General features: G+C 32.4%; 1 protein-coding gene across 2 annotated transcripts in view; it reads right to left on the bottom strand.

Moving 5' to 3' along the window:
- The window catches only part of LOC145319645 (uncharacterized), a 57354-nt gene extending 35984 nt beyond the window's left edge, over window positions 1-21370 (bottom strand). The window contains exons 1-3 of one of the 2 annotated variants that reach the window (XM_080161915.1): window positions 21249-21370; window positions 20557-20617; window positions 19815-19858 (exon numbers count right to left, since the gene is read on the bottom strand). In XM_080161915.1, the coding sequence (XP_080018041.1) occupies window positions 19815-19858; window positions 20557-20617; window positions 21249-21357 (214 nt within the window). In that variant the 5' untranslated portion in view covers window positions 21358-21370. The remainder of the gene's footprint in view (window positions 1-19814; window positions 19859-20556; window positions 20618-21248) is intronic. The other variant, XM_080161916.1, reaches the window with a different exon arrangement.
- Window positions 21371-21690: the final 320 nt, after the last annotated feature.

The raw sequence follows: 21690 nt of genomic DNA, 5'->3' as shown, positions 1-21690 counted from the left end.
GGTTTCTTCACCTCCATCCTGACCCTCACCTTCGGCTTCTACAACACCATCCTCAACCTTATCTAAATCTTCTGCTTGTGCAACTCCTTTGTCAACCTCATCTATAACCATATCCAACGGGATTTCATCTTCACTATCAGCCTCAGGTGTGTCTTCCTTATCACTATCATCATCATCATCACTGACTTCCTCATCTTCATCCTCATGGTTCATGTAACTTGTATACTCTGTGGGGGTTTTCCCGTGCTCTTCATTGAGTATCTTGACGGACTAAAGAATGAAAAATAAATTAATGATTTACTTTCTAATGGTATTGTTTTAGAATATTAATTCTCGTATTCATTCAAATATTCATCTAAAAAAACTGGTTTTATCTTACAATTGTACATTTTACATCCGCGGAAAGCCATTTAAAATACGATGCGAGAAAAAACTATTAAATAGTTATGATTTTATAATTATAATTTATAATTTTTCATTACCTTTACACAGTTGGCAGCCGAGTCGGATGTGGAGCTGAGAAGTTGATAATGCTCAAGCCCAAACCTTTTCAACAGTTGTTCGAAATATTCGTAGATGCTGCGGCCGGAAGCATCGGGTTTAGGCATCTAAACATAAGTAATTAATCAAATTATCATTTAGGTATTTGTGGTCATTCTAAATTTCTAAGAATTAATTTTAAACTTATACCTGTTCACAGGCGAGCAACAATTCTTTGGGACCTTCTGCATCGGTATAGTTTGCAGTTACTGAAAAATTAGTAATTCTTTTATATTATTCATAATAGTTTACTTTACTTTATTTAATTCAGGTTATGTAGCTGCTGCAGTTGTAATTGCATTAATAAATAATAATAGTTTATTTATTTTATTTAGGTTACCTGCAATGAAGTCGGTGTGGTGAACATTGCCGAAGTCGAAGGAAAGGTGCAAACCTGCGGAAACAAAGATAATATTGATTATAATTATTTGTTATTTAAAATAATTAAATATTAACATTTTTTCCGCAGGTGTGCACCTTTCCTTCGATTTCGGCAATGTACACACCTGCGGAAGTAAAGATAATTTAAATTAAGTATTTGTTATTTCTTTCAGATTTTGAAATTATTTAGTAATGTTTTAGTTTATAAATTATAATACCTAATAGTTAATAGTTATTAATACCTTTATTTTCTAAAATCTTCTTGAAGGATTCCATGTAATACTTGTGCTGCCCCTGCAGCCAGTTATGAAGCTGTTTGCTGGTGGGTGCATCCTGCTTGTTGCCTTTCTCAAGTAAACCGACCTGCTTGGCGATGAGATGGTCAAAGGCATTGCCATCCTTATCCTTAAAGCGAATTTTTAAAGTTAGTATGTTTTTCAACCTATTTTTAAAAAATACACTATTCTAACTGACATGAAGATATATTTCGATTTTAGCAATCATTTTCAATTCATTTTGTTTAAAAAAATATAGGTATGAGACATTAGATAACAGCAAATATGATCAAAAATATTAAACATACATTTACCTTAAAGCGAAGGAAACTTTCATTATTAACCAGTTTTCCTGTGATGTGGCGCAGCGCTTCTAGGGCAGTGGTGTATATTTTGACTTCATGGATAACTTCAGCATCTGCCTGGGCCTGTTGAAACTTCCTCTGAAAGCTGGCCAGGTTCACTCCCTTCCTATACTCTCGGTAAACATCTCTGTGGTCATTGATCCAGTGATGGCGAAACCTCCTAAACAGGTAAGCAATTAATATTATTTTTTTTAGCAAAGCTACTCTATAATTCACCTTGTCCGTCAGTATATATTTTTAATCAATGTTTATGAATACTTAATACCAGTGTTCTGGAGCCGGAGCCGGGAGCCGGGAGCAGCAACATTTTTGGTGGAGCCGGAGCCGGATCCGGAGCCGTATTTTTTGTTAAAAACGGCTCCGGCTCCGGACTAGGTAAAAATGATTTTTTAAAGTAATATTATAATTTGGCAACGGTCTATTTCCATATAATAAACTGAAAAACTATTGTTACTTAACAAATAGACACACATCCTTCTACTTTTATATAGCTTTAATCAAATAAAAGCAAAATATTTTATATTATTTATCTTATTTTATCAAATTCAATAATGAAAAAAAATTGATATATTAATTTTAAGGTAGGAGCCGGAGCCGGAGCTGGAGCCGGAGCCGGGAGCCGTATTTCCAAATACGGCTCCCCGGAGCCGGAGCCGCATCAAAATTATACGGCTCCGGCACGTTGCGTTAATACATCATGTTATTTTATGTCAACTTAATATTATTACCTAAGAAGGTTAGTTTCTTGCAGTATAAATTTCTCTCTTGCTTTTGGATCTGTGGGGCATTCTTTCACGTGGTATGTGTCATCCCAGGTATTGAAGTGACAGTATTTGCACCCCCGCCCCCACGGGGTCTTATGCTTACCCTTTCCAGGGTAGTTGGGGATCATGTAAGCATGATCTTCAAGCACTTTAACCAAGTAGACATAAACCTGAAGTAATTTTAATTTTATTAAACATTTTATTTAATAATCTCACACCTGTAACTCTTTTTTTAGTTGTGTTCCTTTGTTGACTTTTAGTTTTGGTTTCAAAAAGTGTCACTTTTGCCCCCCCCCCCCCCTCTACATTTTATTATTATTTTTAGTATTTATGTTTGTACCTTATCACCATTACTATATGTTATCCTCTTCCCATCAAGGCGGTCATAGAGCGAGTGTGTGTCACCTTGTACTGTATCCACGCAGTCTAGGTAATCAATAGAACAGTTAATTTAATATATAGGTAAAGTAAAACAAACTAGTATTCTAGAAATTTATGTATTTACGGTTGAGATTGTATGGTTATTAATTATAAATATAATATAATTATTTTATTTAAGTACAGACAAATAGACATCCTGTCAATTAAATTTTTAATGTTACTACCTATGTTATTGATATTAATTATACTAATTTAAGCTTACCTTTGATGAACATATGTTCCGAACTGTCACTGTTCATCTTGGGTTTATTCTTGGATCCTGCTTTACGGCCACCTCTCCCTTTTGGCTTTTCTCCAGCTGGGGATGACTGTGCTGAAGAAGGTGTGTCTCCAGCTGGTGTTGTAGGTGTGGCTGCGGCTTTAGGTGTGGCTGTTGTACTTGTAGGTGATGGAGACGGCGGCGGCGTTACGTTGAGTGGGCGCATTGGTGATGTATCTGGTGTTGTTTGTGAAGCTGGTTCTGGGCTTGCTGGTTTTGACCTTAAAATAATTAATTAATTAATTAATATTATTTTTCCCTTACCCTCTGGACAAAATAAAAAAATTATTTGGCTACTTGTTTTTTTTACCTCGATTGGGGAGAAGGTTTGGGGGGTGAAGTTGTTTTTTCAGGTTCTGGGCTTGCAGGTTTTGACCTTAAAAAAATAGCCTATTATTTTAATTATTAATTAATATTATTTTTCCCTTACCCTCTGGACAAAATATAAAAATTATTTGGCTACTTGTTTTTTTTACCTCGATTGGGGAGAAGGTTTGGGGGGTGAAGTTGTTTTTTCAGGTTCTGGGCTTGCAGGTTTTGACCTTAAAATATTAGCCTATTATTTTAATTATTAATTAATATTATTTTTCCCTTACCCTCTGGACAAAATAAAAAAAAAAAATTATTTGGCTACTTGTTTTTTTTACCTCGATTGGGGAGAAGACTCTTTTCTTCTTTTCTTCACCCTTGGAGGTGAACACAACTTTGTTATTATGCGCTTCCGTTGTGGATCAGCTATTTTTGACGCCACTGGAGTGCAACTGAAAATTAAATAAATAAATAAATAAAGCATTTCAGTGTTTGTGTTTTGTTACAATTTTCTCTGGTTCTTTTTAGAACCCACCAAATTTACCAAATTTGGGATTATATTCTAAAAAAAAATGGCCTCTCTTGGTGTGTAGAGCACCGAGAGTTGCTGAACATGGAAGGAATTCGCCCCGGAGGATGGATTACTCAATGCGACCCAACCTAACCTGACCAAAAGTAAGTAAGGATATTTTTTTAACATTTACCTACCCTAAGATAAAAAGTTACTGTAAAAATACAAAGGAACCCACTACTTTTCATAATCCCCTTTATTATAATTTTATTAGGGGTATAAATATAAAATGAAAATATTATTATTACCTAATGGTATTAGGGTATAAATATAAAATGAAAATATTATTATTACCTAATGCTATCAATGGGGGTTATTTTTTTTGTGGGGGTCCCCAAACCCTCCTTTTCCTCCAACATTTCCGACACTGGAGTGCAACTGAAAATTAAATAAATAAATAACATTTACCTACCCTAAGATAAAAAGTTACTGTAAAAATACAAAGGAACCCACTACTTTTCATAATCCCATTTATTATAATTTTATTAGGGGTATGCATTTGAGCTTAATAGTAAATAAAAAGTAAAAATACGACGAAACCCACTAATTTTATAAGGGGTAGTTTCACGAAATGCATTTGAGCTTAATAAATAAAAAGTTACTGTAAAAATCCCATTTCTATAATTTTTTTAGCATGGGTAGATGCACTTCGTGAAACTACCCCTTTTAGTTTTTTTATAACATTATTAAATATAAAATGAAAATATTATTATTACCTAATGTTATCAATGGGGGTTATTTTTTTTGTGGGGGTCCCCAAACCCTCCTTTTCCTCCAACATATCTTCAACCTCATCCAAAACATCGGATATGCTTGCATCGTCGATCTTACGTTCACGGAAACTACGCGTAACTGAAGAGTCAGGCATAGCTTGGACAACCTCACTGTCAATATTAATAACATCCGAAACATCGGACATGTTGTCATCATCGTCAATCTGACGGTCACCTATAACTTTATTAGAGTCAGGCTCAGCCATTCTCTAACGATGTTGTAACTGAACTAAAACTAAAATAAAAAGATTAATATTAATTATGACTTTATGACTTTAAGCCTAAGGTGGTGAAAATGGCCAGGTTACCGCTTACATTGGATGATTGGGGGAAGAAAAGGGTTAACAACTTAACAGTAACTCCACCCATAATTTTATTTTTTGGAATAGTAAGGGATAAAATAAACACACATAAAAGAAAGTGTGGGGGGGGGGTATAATCCGTATCCAATTACTACGAGGGAAATCATGAGATGTGTTGGAAAATATTTATATGACATGTAAGACTAAGAATTCTCCTAATTTCCCCTTGAGGAGGGGGGAGGATTTGATGCTTAATCTGCAGAAGGGGTAATTTAACACTTAATTTACCCTCCGTAAAAGATTAAAGATTAAAAGATTAAAGATTATTTGAAACCTGCCCCACCCCCCTTTTTCAACACTTCTTATTTGAATATAATTATATGTAATCTTTTTTTCTCCACCCATCATAACGTAATGGTTAGGAGGAGGGGGGGGGGGGGGAAACAACAAGATTTAATTTGGATTTAATACGATGAAATTTTAGTAAATAAATTAGCCGTTAGAGGCTGAATATTTCAAATTGTTTTTCAATTTATACTTAAGTTTCATCATTCATTGGTAAGAAAAGTTAAAAATTATATTTCAAGTTTTAGAAACCTATTTTTAAGAAAAGTTACATTTGAGATGAATAGAATTAAAAAAGTATTCGGTAATGTAGACAAACAAAATTGCTTCAAAGTTACATATTGGAAGTTACATAACAAGGATTTTCAGCATTATTGTCAGCTTGCTGTCTGTCACTTTATGAAGGCTTTTTGGCCAATTATAGAATAGATTGATGATAATGATATGATGAATATCTGTATCATTTCATATCTTTTAAAAACAAAGTTTTATACCAACGTTTTCTTTTTGGTTTGCTCAACAATTTTGGGGACTTGGGGAATTTTGGGACTTGGTTGCTTCATTAAGTTGAGTGTAAAAACGTTTCAACTATTAATTGTTATTTACAAAAGGGGTAATTTTGTGCATCATCATTGGGAGTGTACATCAATTTATCGGCCATTATAATATAAGGTTATAATTTATAAAGGTGTCATATATATAAACCTTTCTTAAAAGTTAAAAAAACTCTCTCCCGTCACCCAGCATTAGTGGAAAATTTTTATAAAGGAAAATTTAAATAAATAAAGGGATTATTCTTTGTATTTTTTTTTTGGGGGGGGGGGTTATAATAAAGGTGTCATATATATATTATGGAAAATTTTTATAAAGGAAAATTTAAATAAATAAAGGGATTATTCTTTGTATTTTTTTTTTTTGGGGGGGGGGGTTATATTCAAAATCTTCAACCCTTTCTTTTCATATAGCAACCCTTCTTAAATAGGGGAGGGGGGGGAGACTAGTGTAAAATAAACAGCCCATTGCCCTTCCCTTTTTTTTTGGGGGGGGGGACTATAAAGGTGTTACTTACATGTAAAACCCTTCCCCCACCCATATATGTTTGATTATATTGACCTCTAGGCTCTAAATGCGGATGCCACTTATTTTAAAGGGTATGTAAAGATAAAATTTTTTCATGCTATTAGACTATTAGTATTAACAAATTAAAAATCTTAACATTTTCTAAATAATAAATATCGAAGATTGATTTTACGGCATTAGGTTGGTTTATAAAGATAATTTACATTTTACATTTTACAAATTTGTAATTTAAATTTAAATTGTAGGTTGGCGACGAACGAGAGATGGGCCAGCCAACTTCAAGTTACTTGGATACTAAGGGGAGAAGAAACGGCGGCGCAACCGCCGAAAACTGCCGAGAAAAGGCAAAATAAATTTCAGCGGCTTATCTGAAGGTAATGATGAAATTACATTTTTGCATACAACCCCTTTATTTTAATGGCTTTCTCTACCTTTTCCAACGCCTTTCTCTTTCTTTTAAATGCGTAATTATTTTTTATATACGCATAAAATAAACTTATAAAGTTAATTATTTTTTAATATTTGATTTTGCAGTGTTTTTATACTTATATTGTGAACGTTTTGAAATTGAATTATATCTGCATTTGCATTATGAAAAATACTAATTATTATTATTTATTACCTTAATAATTTATTTCAGTATAAATATCCGAATATGAAATCTAGACCCAGCACGAAACGAAGGAGCCTGCGAATACTTGAACGACGTCAACGACTTGACCCAGGTATAATATATATTGAATTCTATTTATTTTTAGTTATTCCAAGTGTAATATAATGAATAAATAATCCTTATACTAAAGGATCTCGCTAACCGATGAACCGATCGGGTTCTCCTTTTTACCTTTTAATTTACCTTTTTAAAAGCGAAGCTTTTCTATAATTATGGTCGGTCCGTCTGATTTAGAAAGCGTAGCAACTCTATAATCATTACCAGAATGTCCGTACGTCCATTTTAAACATGTTGATTTTTCGTCCGAGATAGTTAGCTTTTATTCGTTAATTTAGGCATGTTAGAATTGTCCTATCGATTTCAAACTTTGCATGATGTAGTTACGTACGATTTAGAAAGCGAAGCAACTCTATAATCATTACCAGAATGTCCGTAAATCCCTTTTAAACATGTTGATTTTTCTACTTTTATAACAACAAAATTTTATGTGATCTAATTATCCGTTTGATCTGGTTTTTGGTATATTGATTCCTTGGACAACAAAGAATAATATTATAAGCGAAGCAAGCAACTCTATAATTAAGTCCTAGAAATGTAAGTATAACCATAAACATTATCCTGTATGAAGCAGTTTTCCAACAAATTTACTTACAATTTTGCTTCGACTCTTATACTTTATATTTAAATTATTCACTTCAGACACTATACAAGTGTTAATGTCCGTTTGTCCTACCGTTTCAGTGCTTCGCTTTTATGGATGTTGTCATCGTTGTTTTAAGTATAGCTACTCTTTAGTTTAATTATATTACTGTAAAGTTTAAACTTTAAAGTTAAACTGTCCGTTTGTATAAACTATAGGACTAAGTTAATAAATTTATTTAGTGTATAAGATTTAATTCATTAAGGTGTGGCTGTTGTAATACTTTAACACTCCTGCGTTTGTCCACTCCGACGTTTGGGACTCCTGCCTTTGTCCACTCCGACGTTTGGGACTCCTGCGTTTGTCCACTCCGACGTTTGGGACTCCTGCGTTTGTCCACTCCGACGTTTGGGACTTTGAAATAATAAATAAGATTTAATTTATTAAGGTGTGGCTGTTCCTCCTGTTGCTGTTGATGATGGCCATGGACGAGATGATCGGGTTGTTCAACCAAGAGGACAAGGTATTATATATAATCATATTTTTATTATTACCTATTCCAAGTCTTATATATCTTGTACATATTAACCTAACCTAACCTGTACAGAAATACTTAAAATTAATATTTTAATTTAACACTCCTGCGTTTGTCCACTCCGACGTTTGGGACTCCTGCGTTTGTCCAGTCCCCTTACTTTGAAATAATAAATAAGATTTAATTCATTAAGGTGTGGCTGCCGCTGTTCCTGTTGAACCCCAGCCTGATGGGCATCGTCGAGGCCATGGACGCCGTAATGTTCCAAGAGGACAAGGTATTATATATAATTGGGACTCCTGCGTTTGTCCAGTAACCTTACTTTGAAATAATAAATTCACCTTTTGGAATGAATTTAATCTGATTGCGTTGAGATATTTTATGATTTTGAAAAATTAACCATTTAAATTAATAGTAAATATCATACAGAATTGCTTACATGATTATTATAAAACAAGGATGAAAACATGCATAAAACAGAAGCTCCAAAAAAATGCGTCAAAAAATCTAAGCTGGATCTTTAATTAAAATGTATTTTTTTTGGCTCTTTAATTAAAATGTATTTTTTTTGGCTTTTATGGAACTAATTGTAATCTACAGAAGGGAAAATCACTGGGGATGTACATCGATCTATCGACCACCCTCCTGAGAGATTTTAATTTTAATTTTGATTTAATTTATTAAGGTCATGCTCAACAGGTTGTCCAGCAGATGGGGAACAACAACAATGTTGGTGTTGCTCCGGCTCCCCATCAAGCACCACAGCCCCCGCCCCCCCTCAACAACAGCCCCCCCCTCAACAACAGCCCCCCCCTCAACAGCCGGACCCCCCTCAACAGCCCCCCCCCCCCAACAGCCAGACCCCATTCCAAACCCCCCCCAACAGCCCCCCCCACAGCAAGAACCTCGTCGTGACCGTGTCGTACCGGCTATTTTCAATTTGACAATAGGTGCGCACGCCACAGTCAATATTAACAATAATCAATTTGAATTCTATTTAAATTAATATTTATAATTTTGTAATATTATTTCATAATAGAATTCAAATTGATTATTGTTAATTTTGTAATATATATTATTATTGATTTTATTGTTAATTAATTTTCGTAAATTTGCAGATTTTTTAAAGGGGTAGTTTCACGAAATGCATTTAAACTTAATTTAGTGAACCGCATATTTTATCCTGGTTAAATGGTTAAACTACATTTATATGGCATATATTTGAAAAAATTTCAATTTTCTACCACATAGTTTTTAAAATGTCAAGACTTGAAAATCGTCTTTTTAAATTGCATATATCACAAAAAAGACAATTTTCAGGTCTTGATATTTTAAAAACTACGTGGTAGAAAATTGAATTCATTTCAAATATATGCCATATAAATGTAGTTTACCCATTTAACCAGGATAAAATATGCGGTTCACTAAATTAAGTTCAAATGCATTTCGTGAAACTACCCCTTTTCTTTAGTTTTAATTTTTTCATTTTCATTTAATTTTTTTTTCAATTTCATTGTTTCATTTTCATTTTGTATTTCATTCATTTCATATTCATATTCGTGATATTGTAAAAATAAATGTGATAAGAAACTCGAAATAATACACTTTTTTATTCATTCTTATGGTCGGTCCGTCCGATTTAGAAAGCGTAGCAACTCTATAATCATTACCAGAATGTCCGTACGTCCATTTTAAACATGTTGATTTTTCATCCGAGATAGTTAGCTTTTATTCGTTAACGATGCAAGAAATAGCTATTGATAATTTTAAATACCTGGAACGCTTACCTAACCTACCTAAGTATATCAAATAACTATATCAAACGTCTCTCTTCCTTGGATACAAACGGCTGCGCCCCTAGCATTTAGAGGCTCTATATTCGAAGGGATATGAAAGGGCAGAAAAATAGCCTAAAACCATCTAAGGACCTATACGAAGCTGTACTGTAAAGGAGAACCATATAGGTTCAGTGGTTAGCGAGATCCTTAGCTACAGACAAACAGAGCTTACTTCTTTATAAGTTTATATTATAGGATAGATTCATACAATTATTAACCAAGTCTTTAAGTTAATTTCATAAGATTAAAACCAGTTTTTTTAGCCCTGACGTGCCGTTTAACGATGCAAGAAATACTATAGCTATTGATAATTTTAAATTTATGTCTTCAAAGTTAAAATAAGTACACAAATAATCACGGTAGAAACATAAGTATTTCGTAAACATATATTAATTAACGACCTAACTAAACTTTAACTATATCAAATAACTATATCAAACGTCTCTCTAGCCTAAAACCATCTAAGGACCTATACGAAGCTGTACTGTAAAGGAGAACCATATAGGTTCAGTGGTTAGCGAGATCCTTAGCTACAGACAAACAGAGCTTACTTCTTTATATTATAGGATAGATTCATACAATTATTAACCAAGTCTCATCGCATTCGCAAGTCTTAGTAACAGACATTAAGAAATTCAAATTATAGAGCAGCATCGCAATTACAAATTAAATTAAATAAAAATAAGAAAATTATTTTTCATAGTTTTATTATTATAGCATATATATGTCAAGTTATTTATGTGGAATCTAAATATTCACAGGAATACGATCTCAACTCAACGCAAAATCAATCGATAATGATCACAGACTCATCAGAGTCATCACGGGTAGAGTTCGCGCTCGCGCCACCTTCGTGTTCCAGAACTTCCAGGATGGCGTCAATATCTTCATCATCGGAAGATGGATTGACATCGCCGGAGATATCGGGATATTCGTCTTCATCTGATGATAGATCTACTGTGCCATCTAAATTAATGGCACGGTCATAGACATCTAACGACTGGATAACGTCGTCACGGTAACCGTTGCATTTGGCTTCAAGTTGCTGCAGAACAAGTTCATTTTCTTCGCGTGTCCGCTGAGAAGATGGAAGGGCTTGGTGAAGGAATTGGTATATACCAATTCCTTCACTAAATAGCCTGAGCGCCTCCATATTACGAACACTCTGAAACCCTGACCTGAAAAGCAGGTTACATATATCTTTAAAATATCTGTGTAGGACCTGATAATGGGCGAACCATTCAGGCATCAGGTCGGGGTATAAAGCCGGTTCTGGATCTGTGCAGGTAAGAGTACGGGGGAAGTAAGGAACCAAGTCATCCATCATCACGTTGCGCCTGCGGTCAACTCTGACTCTCTGTCCTTGTTCCGCCATAACGATAGCAAAAGTAAAACAATGCAACAAAATAAATACTAGAGAATGTAGAATGTAGATGATATGAATTTGTAGTACTGTAGTATATGTTCAAATGTTGTCACTTCAAAGGTCCGTAAGCAAATGAAATTTCAAGGAAATCATTACCCCCTACAAATTTAGATTTTTACCACCATTTTTACTATTTTTCTTTGTTGTTGGTTTCCAAGAAATTATTAAGATTTATAATATTCTAGATATCTTCAAATATGAAGTGTTGGGAATGGGATGTGTGAAATATTTTTAACAAGGATGACAATATCCATTAAAGCAAAACATTAACATAAATGCATAAGTATAATCAAAATTATAAGTAAGTATTCTGTCTATAAATTATATAAATACTAACATACTGACGTCTATAACCAACACAAATTATAGAAAAGCTTCGCTAATTCCTAGTATTTTGAATTTTCCATATGTTTTGTTTTGTTATTTCTTGGGGGGGGGGGAACATTAACATAAATGCATAAGTATAATTATAAGTAAGTATTCTGTCTATAAATTATATAAAATAGTAATACTAACTGACGTCTATAACCAACACAAATTATAGAAAAGCTTCGCTAATTCCTATTTTCCATATGTTTTGAATTGTTATTTCTTGGGGGGGGGGGAGGGGAGGGGTCAATATTTGTATCGTAACGGTCAACCTTCAAACTAGGGGGGGCGAGGTAGGGGTAGACAACATTTCTTAAATAGGGGAGGGGTGAGACTACACTAGTATAATAAATTATAATCTTACCCACTCCCCAAGTTAAAAATTAATCGTGACCCCCCCCCCCCCCTCATATATATAAACATAGTGAAAATGAAATTATAAGAATCCTTGTTACTCTATAATTAAGGTATGTCCATACGTCCCTCCGTCCGAGTCTTTTTACGGAAATACACTATATTGTTATATATAGAAAAAGATTGTTATAAATGTTTTATCATGTATTTTACAATTTTTTTGTCCATTTTCACCGCTCATTATGAATATGGGCGGAGTGGTAATGCGCGCTCCCCCCCCCCCCAAAAAAAGGGGGAAAAACATAAATATTAGGAGGGGATAGGACAGTGGACAATAATAATAATCTATATTCTATCTTTATATATTTAGAGGTGTAATTTGTAAAAATCTCAAAATTTTTAACATTTTCTCCATGTAACCCCCTAAAATTGGGGTTGGTGTTGTATGTAATAAATATTAGGAGGTAATAGGATATCTGTTTAGCTCCCCCCCCCCCCAAAAAAAAAGGGGGAAAAACATAAATATTAGGAGGGGATAGGACAGTTGACAATAATAATAATCAAAATGACATTTTTCTCCATGTTCTAATCGACTGACAGAAAAAAAAACAACAAATCCAATTTGTTCCTAGAAAAAAGTATGAAATGAAATTTTTGTGAGATGAATTTTTAGGGTACTTATTGGGTCTTATTGTATTATTTGAAAAATATACAAAGGCAAAGTGATAATATACGCCAAATAATAAAGAAAATTTCCAAGTGAAAACAATATGGAAATATTATGATAATACATAGTATTTGTTTCCTCATCCGCTATTAAATATTAACTAACATAAAATAACTTATCAAATTATACTGTAAAAAAGTATTGGGTGCTAGGTTTACCGCTTGACCCTACATAATATAATCAATCTTTCTCTATGCTGAACTGATAAGAAATAAACAATTTTAAGTTTAGGCAAATTTAGGATTATGTAATTGTAAATTCAATTGTTTAAGTTTTAACGTTTTTCTATTAGCTTAATGCTTCAAAAGACAACCATACATTGTTCCAAATGGTCTATTTATTATTCATAATTTTAGAGCTTCGCTACTTATGTATGTTTTATTAGGTAGACATGTAAGAATTCTCCTAATTTCCCCTTTGAGGAGGGGGGGAGGATTTGATGCTTAATCTTTCATGTCCCACGGTCCACGGATAAAAAACAAATATATAATATCGTAACCAACCTGGTAATGGTATGGTAATAATTGGGATGGGGGGGGGGGGGGAGAAACAAGATTAAATTTGGATTTAATACGATGAAATTATAGTAAATAAATTAGCCGTTAGAGGGTAAATATTTCAAATTGTTCTTAAATTTATACTTTCATCATTCATTGGTAAGAAAAGTTAAAAATTATATTTCAAGTTTTAGAAACCTATTTTTAAGAAAAGTTACATTTGAGACGAATTGATTTCACAAAGTATTCGGTAATGTAGAAAACAAACAAAATTGCTTCAAAGTTACATATTGAAAGTTGGAATATAGGAATCTTCAGTGATACTATATTCTCTTTATAACACTTTATGAAGGCTTTTTGACCAATTATATTATAGATTGATGATAATATCTGATAATATCATTTCATATGTTTTAAGTTTTAAAAACATTCTTTCGCAAGGAAGGGAAATTGAAATTTTTTTAAAAAGGGTCAACTAAATAACATGACACGGATATGAAGCAAAATTGTAAGTGAATTAGTTGGAAGACTCTAATTGCAATAAAACCTACTCTTTTTGAATAAAACAAATATACAAAGTTTTTACTTTTTAATTCGTTCGTTCTTTAAGACAGATAGCTATTTCTTTCATAGTTAAACGGCTCCTCGGGGCTAAAAAAACTGGTTTTAATAATCAAACGATTGTACATTTCTGTTCTGTCTATATATCATAGTTATCATTGAAAACCAAAGAATAAAATAATAGGATGTCTGTTAATCTCCACGGATAAAAAACAAATGAAAAAAATTATATTTGATTTGCAATAAAAACTACTCTTTTTCTGTTCTGTCTACTCTATATATGTCATAGTTATCATTGAAAACCAAAAAATAAAATAATAGGATGTCTGTTAATCTCTCTCTACCAAGGATCTCAAATTGAAATCTGAATCTATTTATATTCATTTCTTTTTTTCATGGCTTGGGGGAGGGGGGAGGCGAGGGGTTATTAATTTATTTAAGTAAGAGAAACAACGAAATTTCATGTCCCACGGTCCACGGATAAAAAAATATATTTGATTTGCAATAAAAACTACTCTTTCTATGTAAAACAAATATACAAAGTTTTTACTTTTTAATTCGTTCGTTCTTTAAGACAGATAGCTATTTCTTTCATAGTTAAACGGCTCCTCGGGGCTAAAAAATCTGGTTTTAATAATTAAGTTAAAATTAAAACTATAGCAACTATTTTTTGAAGCGAAGCTATTTCTGATTTATTTACATAAAAACTGATTTATTTAAATAAAGCGGAAAGCTGTCTATAATACGATGCGATAAATCTCTATTTTTGAAGCGAAGCTATTTCATAATTAAGTTTAATAGGATGTCTGTTAATCTCTCTCTACCAAAGGATCTCAAATTGAAATCTGAATCTATTTATATTCATTTCTATCCACCAATAAGAAAATTCTATAATACGATGCGATAAATAGCTATTTTTTGAAGCGAAGCTATTTCATAATTAAGTTTTTTAAAAATCATTTCTCTTTTTTACCAGAATCGATATAAATGCGATATAATTAATATATCCGAAGTTCCTAATCCAAACACAAGTATTATTAACTGATTTTTTTGACATGCAACTCTATAATTAAATAAATCATTACCAGAATCGTTTTGAAAGTGTCTAATAAAATTGAATCTAAAGACTATCCACCAAAAATGAATATAAAAAGCTATTTTGAGTTTCTATCACATTTATTTTTTACAATATCACGCAAAAGTTATTTTTATAATATTTACAATTTAATTTCAATATAGTTATTTAAGTTTCTATTTACAATACAATTACAAATAGTTATATATATAGTTAATGTTAATTAAGTTATTAATAATTACAATATAGTTACTTAATATAGTTACAGTATATACATATTAATTAAATTGCTGTACAATATAAATGGTATTATTTTGCTGCTGAGGCATGGGGATATGCTGTCCATTTATTACAATAAAATAATTGTTGTTGTTGATCGTTATATTATTTTCAACAACATTCCCCACACCTCGCGGTCCTGGAGGTCCTGGAGGGCCTGGAGGGCCTGGAGGTCCGCCCGCTGGTCCTTGTGGTCCAGGTGCTCCGGGTTGCCCCCTTGCCCCACGAAGGCCTCTTTGACCCCTAGGTCCCATTGGACCAACTGGACCTCCAGGGGGTCCTTGCGGACCAACATCACCCCTCGGTCCCCGTGGTCCTGGAACTGCTGCCGCTGGCGGTGGAGGAACTGGTCCCGCTGGCGGTGGAGGAACTGGTCCCGCTGGCGGTGGAGGAACTGGTCCCGCTGGAGGATCTGGAACTGCTGCCGCTGGAGGAACTGGAACTGCTGGCTGACCACCATGATGTACTATGTGGTCGCCCAGGATATGCAGGTTCCCCGCTATATTTGCGGCAGCGTTTGCTCTTGCTTGACGATTAGCCGCCGCAAGAGCTTGCCTCCTGGTTACAGGCATGTTGATGAATATAAATATGTTGATGAATATAAATATGAATATAAATTTATAAAATGAAGAATGAATAAAATTACTGGCGTAGAGTAGACTGTTGAATGAATTTGATGCTGACTGGAATAAAGATTAGAATAAACTAAACTTTACTTGACCGGAACTGGGATATTTATATAAATCTCCGCCCCCTTTTCAGGTTAGTTGAGTTACGTTGTGTGAGTTGGTTTCTAAGTTACGAGAGTTACGATGGTTTTAACGTGGTTTTAAGATTTGAATTTTTATGATATGAAATATAAATTTATTAAGTATAACTATATATATAATCGTTTTACGTTAATACGTTAATACAGTTAATTTTGTAAGTATAACTATTACTATATACGGTTTTTCTTTACTTCAGTTGAAAGAAATCGTTTTTACTTTCCGGTCATACACTTAAAGCCGGGATTAAATAAGTGAAGTCTTTACTATATTTGATAACTCTTACTCTTAGTAGAAATTATAATTCAAATTGTACATACATCCTATATCCGTAAAATTGTGTTTAATACTATTTTAATATAATCTTGAAAAAATAATATTTGAAATAGAAATCATTTAAATTTATGAGAAAGAAAAATCTGTAAGAAATATAAATGCAGGTGTTAACTTAAAACCTTATAAAAAGAGGGGAGAATTTCATTAGATTGGTTTAGCCTGGTGGTAATGGTTAGTTAGAAGGAGGGGTGGGGGAGGGAGATAAACAACAAGATTTAATTTCTCACGGAAATACATTTTGATTTTTGTCTGTCTATCTTTTATGTTGCTTCAGAAAATAGATATTTATCGCATCGTATTATAGACATATTATAGACATTTTCGTTTTTATTTATGTAAATAAATCAGAAATAGCTTCGCTTCAAAAGTTAGTTTCTATAGTTTTACTTTTAACATATTATAGACATTTTCGTTTTTATTTATGTAAATAAATCAGAAATAGCTTCGCTTCAAAAAATAGGTTCTATAGTACTTTTACTTTTAACATATTATAGACATTTTCCGTGGATTTTAATTTTTAAAATATATCTTTAGTTTTTTTTTCACAAAGCCGTAATTTGTCGATATAAGTCGATTTAATTTTTTTATTAAAAAAAATAGATATCATTCTAGAAATCTACATACAAAGAAATAAAAACTTGACTTAAGTACTCGTTTTTATGGTAAATAAAAATATCGTCTGTACTTTCCTAGGAGTTTTATGAAGGCTTTTTGACCAATTATACAAAGATATGATGATAGTAACCAAATTTAGATAATCACTTTAATAATTTTAGTTCTTTCTTTTTGTCTGTCTATCTTTTATTAAATACAAATCGTAAAATTCGGAATAACTATATACGGTTTTTTTGGACTTCAGTTGAAAGAAATCGTTTTTAATTTCCGGTCATACGCTTATAATACGATGTGATAATTTGATAAATATCTATTTTTTGAATTAAATTTATCGCCTGGACAGACATACTTACAAAGCTATGTTCATATATATTTAAGATTTTAGATTAGTTTGTTTCCCTTCAGTATTTTATTTTTTTTGGAGCGAAGCTATTTCATAATTAAGTTTTTTTAAATTTTTATAGACATTTTTCCGTGCATTTTAAATTTGTTTCAATTTTCCCATAATTACTAAAATAAAAGAATAATGTCAGTTGTCTATAATATGATAGGATAAATATCTATTCCAATATGGCTTCTAAATTACATATACGGCACAATGCGATAAATATCTATTTCAAACCGTTGGGTCAGTAATTATATAGAAATCGTTTTTATGGTAAATAAAATTAACATATCTTCGCTTAATCGCTGTACAATATTTTTTTTTTTTGGGGGGGGGGGGGGCGGGGAGGAAAAATTTATGTCACCTGATTAAGGAAGGGAAACTGGAAGGGTCAACTTAACTGAACTCACATGAGAAATATGAGATCTTCATACAGAACAATAATTTTCTATAATTAGGGTCAGTTTGTCCGTCGACTATTTGTCGACTATTCTGAACTATTTAAGTGTTATTATCCGTTTGTTATACAGTTTCAGAAATCGTTTTAATCTTACAGAACAATAGCTTTTTTATAATTAGGGCTGGTCAATCCGTAAGAAAGCGGATAGCTTTTTTCATTTCTGGTAATGTAGGCATTTGCTTCCTGTATCCGTTTGTCATAAAGTTTCAGTACTAGTTTTTATGGATGTTTTAATCCTTGTTAATATTCCCCAATATACAAGGTATATTGATAAAAGGGTCAACTTAGTCACGTGAACAAGGACAATATACATTTTAACCCCCCCCCCCCTTTCATATTCATATTTGACTTGCAACTTTGGATGGAAATATAAATAGGATTTAACTTTCACTGAGGGAATTTAGCAATATTTGGCACCAATTTTAATATTTTGAAGCCGTAAATTAGTTTTTGAAACTAACGATATGACTGAAATTATTATCGATTCAGCGTTTTTTTTTGGGGGGGGGGGGAACATTTATGACCGCATAAAGCTAAGGGTCAACTCATGATACAGGAAATATGAGACCTTAGAGAACAAGGACAAAACGTTACAATTTACAAAACTAACTCCAATCCAAATAAAATAAAAATATTTATTTTCATTTTATTTAAGTCAACATAGTTTATTTATTTATTTAGATTATTTATTTCATTAAAGTAAAAAAAGTTATGATTATTGTTTTGTTAGTATGTTAGGTTAAATAATAAATTAGTACATATTACTTGAGTTAGAATGATTAATACATTATTTAATGGTTATTGGTGGTTTATTTTTTAACTTTTCTTTCACTTTATGATATTAGCAAGTTTGATATATGGTTGAGTTGAAATGTAGAAGACAGTAAGCAGGGTGGAGGGTTGGAGAATGTAGGGTGTTGGAACTTTGGAAGGTGGATTATTATAGAGTAGATACGCTGAAAGCCTGAAACAAAAAATCTTAAGTCTTAACAGCTATGTGAGGGAGAGGGGGGGGGGGTGGTAATTTATCTATCCTTTACAACCCTCTCACATACTCACACGACAATACAAATACACATAATAAATACTAGGATATGACAATGAAAGAAAAATCGAGATTTTTGGAATAAAGAAAGGGGAGAATAAATTATTTAAAAGTCTTATCTATTATACAAATTTTATATCTAAGTTTTCATATTTATTGAATTGTTTACAAGTAAAACTGATATGGTTCTGATATCGCAAAAACCAATCAACCAATATTATTTTTTTATAATTCATTCTAAAAAAAATAAAAAAAACTCATCAATATTTAATTTTTAAAGTTTTCATATTTATTGAATTGTTTAAAAGTAAAACTGATATGGTTCTGAGTTCTGATATCGCAAAAACCAATCAACCAATATTATTTTTTTTATAATTCATTCTATAAAAATAAAAAACTCATCAATATTTAATTTTTAAAAAAAAATTGTATAAAAAGTAAAAAAAAACACTGAGAAAATATTAGGTGTAGAGGTTTCGTGTTCTTTCTAGACAGCCATATTGGCTATTTTTCCAAATTTTGACGGAACGAAAAAATTTATTGGAAAATATCAGTAAATATTAACTTTCAGGATCGTAAAAATTTAGAAAAGATTTTAATATTTATGTTTCATGTCCAAATTCAACCCTTTCCCTAATTATTATAAACGACTTTGGACAGTTCGAAAATAGGGGGAATATTTGAGAAATATTGACCCGTGAGTTTCAAATTTCCATCGTCAAAGATATATTGGATTGATTTCAAGTAGACATATGTCTATGGGAATCCCTGCAAATATAATTGGTGTCTATCTATCTATCTATCTATCTATCTATCTATCTATCTACCTGCCAGTGTAAATATTGGAACGGGAGAAGATGTCTGTCGCAAACTAAAAATAATTATTTATCAATACAAGTTGCTTTGCCCATTTTGTCTCGGGGATGTCAGGAAAATAGCCTAAAACCACCCAAAGTCTTTTAGAAAGCTTCCCTGAAACTACCCATCGAGGATAAATAATCTAAATTGTCTAATATACAAACCAATATGTTTGTTTAGCTAATTTCTTAGCTTCCATTTGGGATAATCGCGCTGTTGATAAAAACAAGGATGACAACATCCATAAAAGTGAAGCTCTAATATATGAAGGCAAGACAAACGACCAATAGCACAAAAGTGTCAGTAAATAATAAGTCTAAACGAAATTAATGTACTCTTTTGTTGCAAAATTGCTTAAATACAGGATACAGTAAAAGGACACACTTTCATTTTAAGAACTTGATTATAGAGATGCCTCGCTTATAATATTGTAACTTGTTTTCCCAAGAATGATTATTCATATGAAAACGATAATTATATCACATAAAAAAATGTTTTAAATAGACTTACGGACTTTCCAGTAACGCTCATAGAGTTGCTACGCTTTCTGAATCGTAACTAAATGTTTAGGAATCATCATGCAAAGTTTGAAATCGATAAGACAATTCTAACATGCCTTAATTAACTAAAAGAGCTAAATGTTACGTGCGAACGGACAAACGGCCGTACCCTAATTATAGAAAAGCTTCCCTTAAAAAAAATTTGTAAAACCTTGCTTCTTTAGTTGTTACAGGGTGTCCAAGGTTAAAATCTACTTTCCTGCCATCTATATCTTCACAGGGTGTTACAAAAATTGTCTTATTCTTGTAAGATTCTAAATAATGGGGGTACTTTCCCTCAACGTGCATATCGATCACTGAAACCTTTCCCAAATTTTGTAAATGAATTAAAAATATGGTTTGGGGTAGTTTTTGTATACGTAACCCTTTTGGGGTGCCATAACCATGCGGGTCTGGGGTTTCTCAATATGACCTGGCCTAAATTAAGACAATGTATTTTTATCTATTTCAAAATAAGGGGGCGAGGGAGTTCTGTGATCGACCAGGAACTTTGAGGGAAAGCCAAGGAGAGAGTGGACAATTGGCTGTTTATTATAAGAGTTCCAAAGTTTTATAAAAGCGTTTTCTTATTTGTTGGCTTGACAACTTTGAGGATTTTATCGAATTTTGATTGGTTGATTTATTCAGTTGGGTGTCTAAACATTTCCACCATTAGTTTTAATCTACAGAATGGGTAATTTTGTGTATTTTTTGAAAATATACATCAATTTATCGGCCATTGTCTTATCCCTTTGGATCCCTGATAAGTGACCAAATGTATAAATTAAATGGTTTTAGATACAGATAAATATAATTTTACTTTTACATATAACTTTATTAAATGTGACAATTTGTTTAACAGACCCTGCATATGGTTATCATCAAGGGCAACTACTGCAATAATTTCATCAACATCGTCCAGAAGATCTTTGCGATCATCAACATCGTCTACAGGATCTTTTGGATTGTTCATTTTATAAATTCTGAAATAGTTTTTTTAACTAAGCTTTTTTTTATAATTTGGGTCTCTTCGTACGTCTGTCCGCAACGAATAGCTCTTTTTGTTAACTTTGGCATGTAAGAATTGTCCTATCGATTTCAAACTTTGCATGATGATTCCGATAACAGCCGCGTACGATTTAGGAAGCGTAGCAACTCTAGAATCTTTAACTTAAAGTCCGCATGTCAATTTAAAACACGTAGATTTAAAAAAAAATGTTTTCATGATATTATCCGATTCATCTGAGTAATTGAGAATAATGATTTACAGGCACAATATTTTAAGCGGGGCATCTCTATAATTAAA

This window comes from Acartia tonsa, chromosome 5 (genome assembly GCF_053477335.1).
Source record: "Acartia tonsa isolate MP-2025a chromosome 5, ASM5347733v1, whole genome shotgun sequence".
In the NCBI taxonomy this organism is placed as follows: Eukaryota; Metazoa; Arthropoda; class Copepoda; order Calanoida; family Acartiidae; genus Acartia; species Acartia tonsa.
Note: the sequence above shows the minus strand (reverse complement) of the source record. Positions and strands in the feature narration are given on the sequence as shown.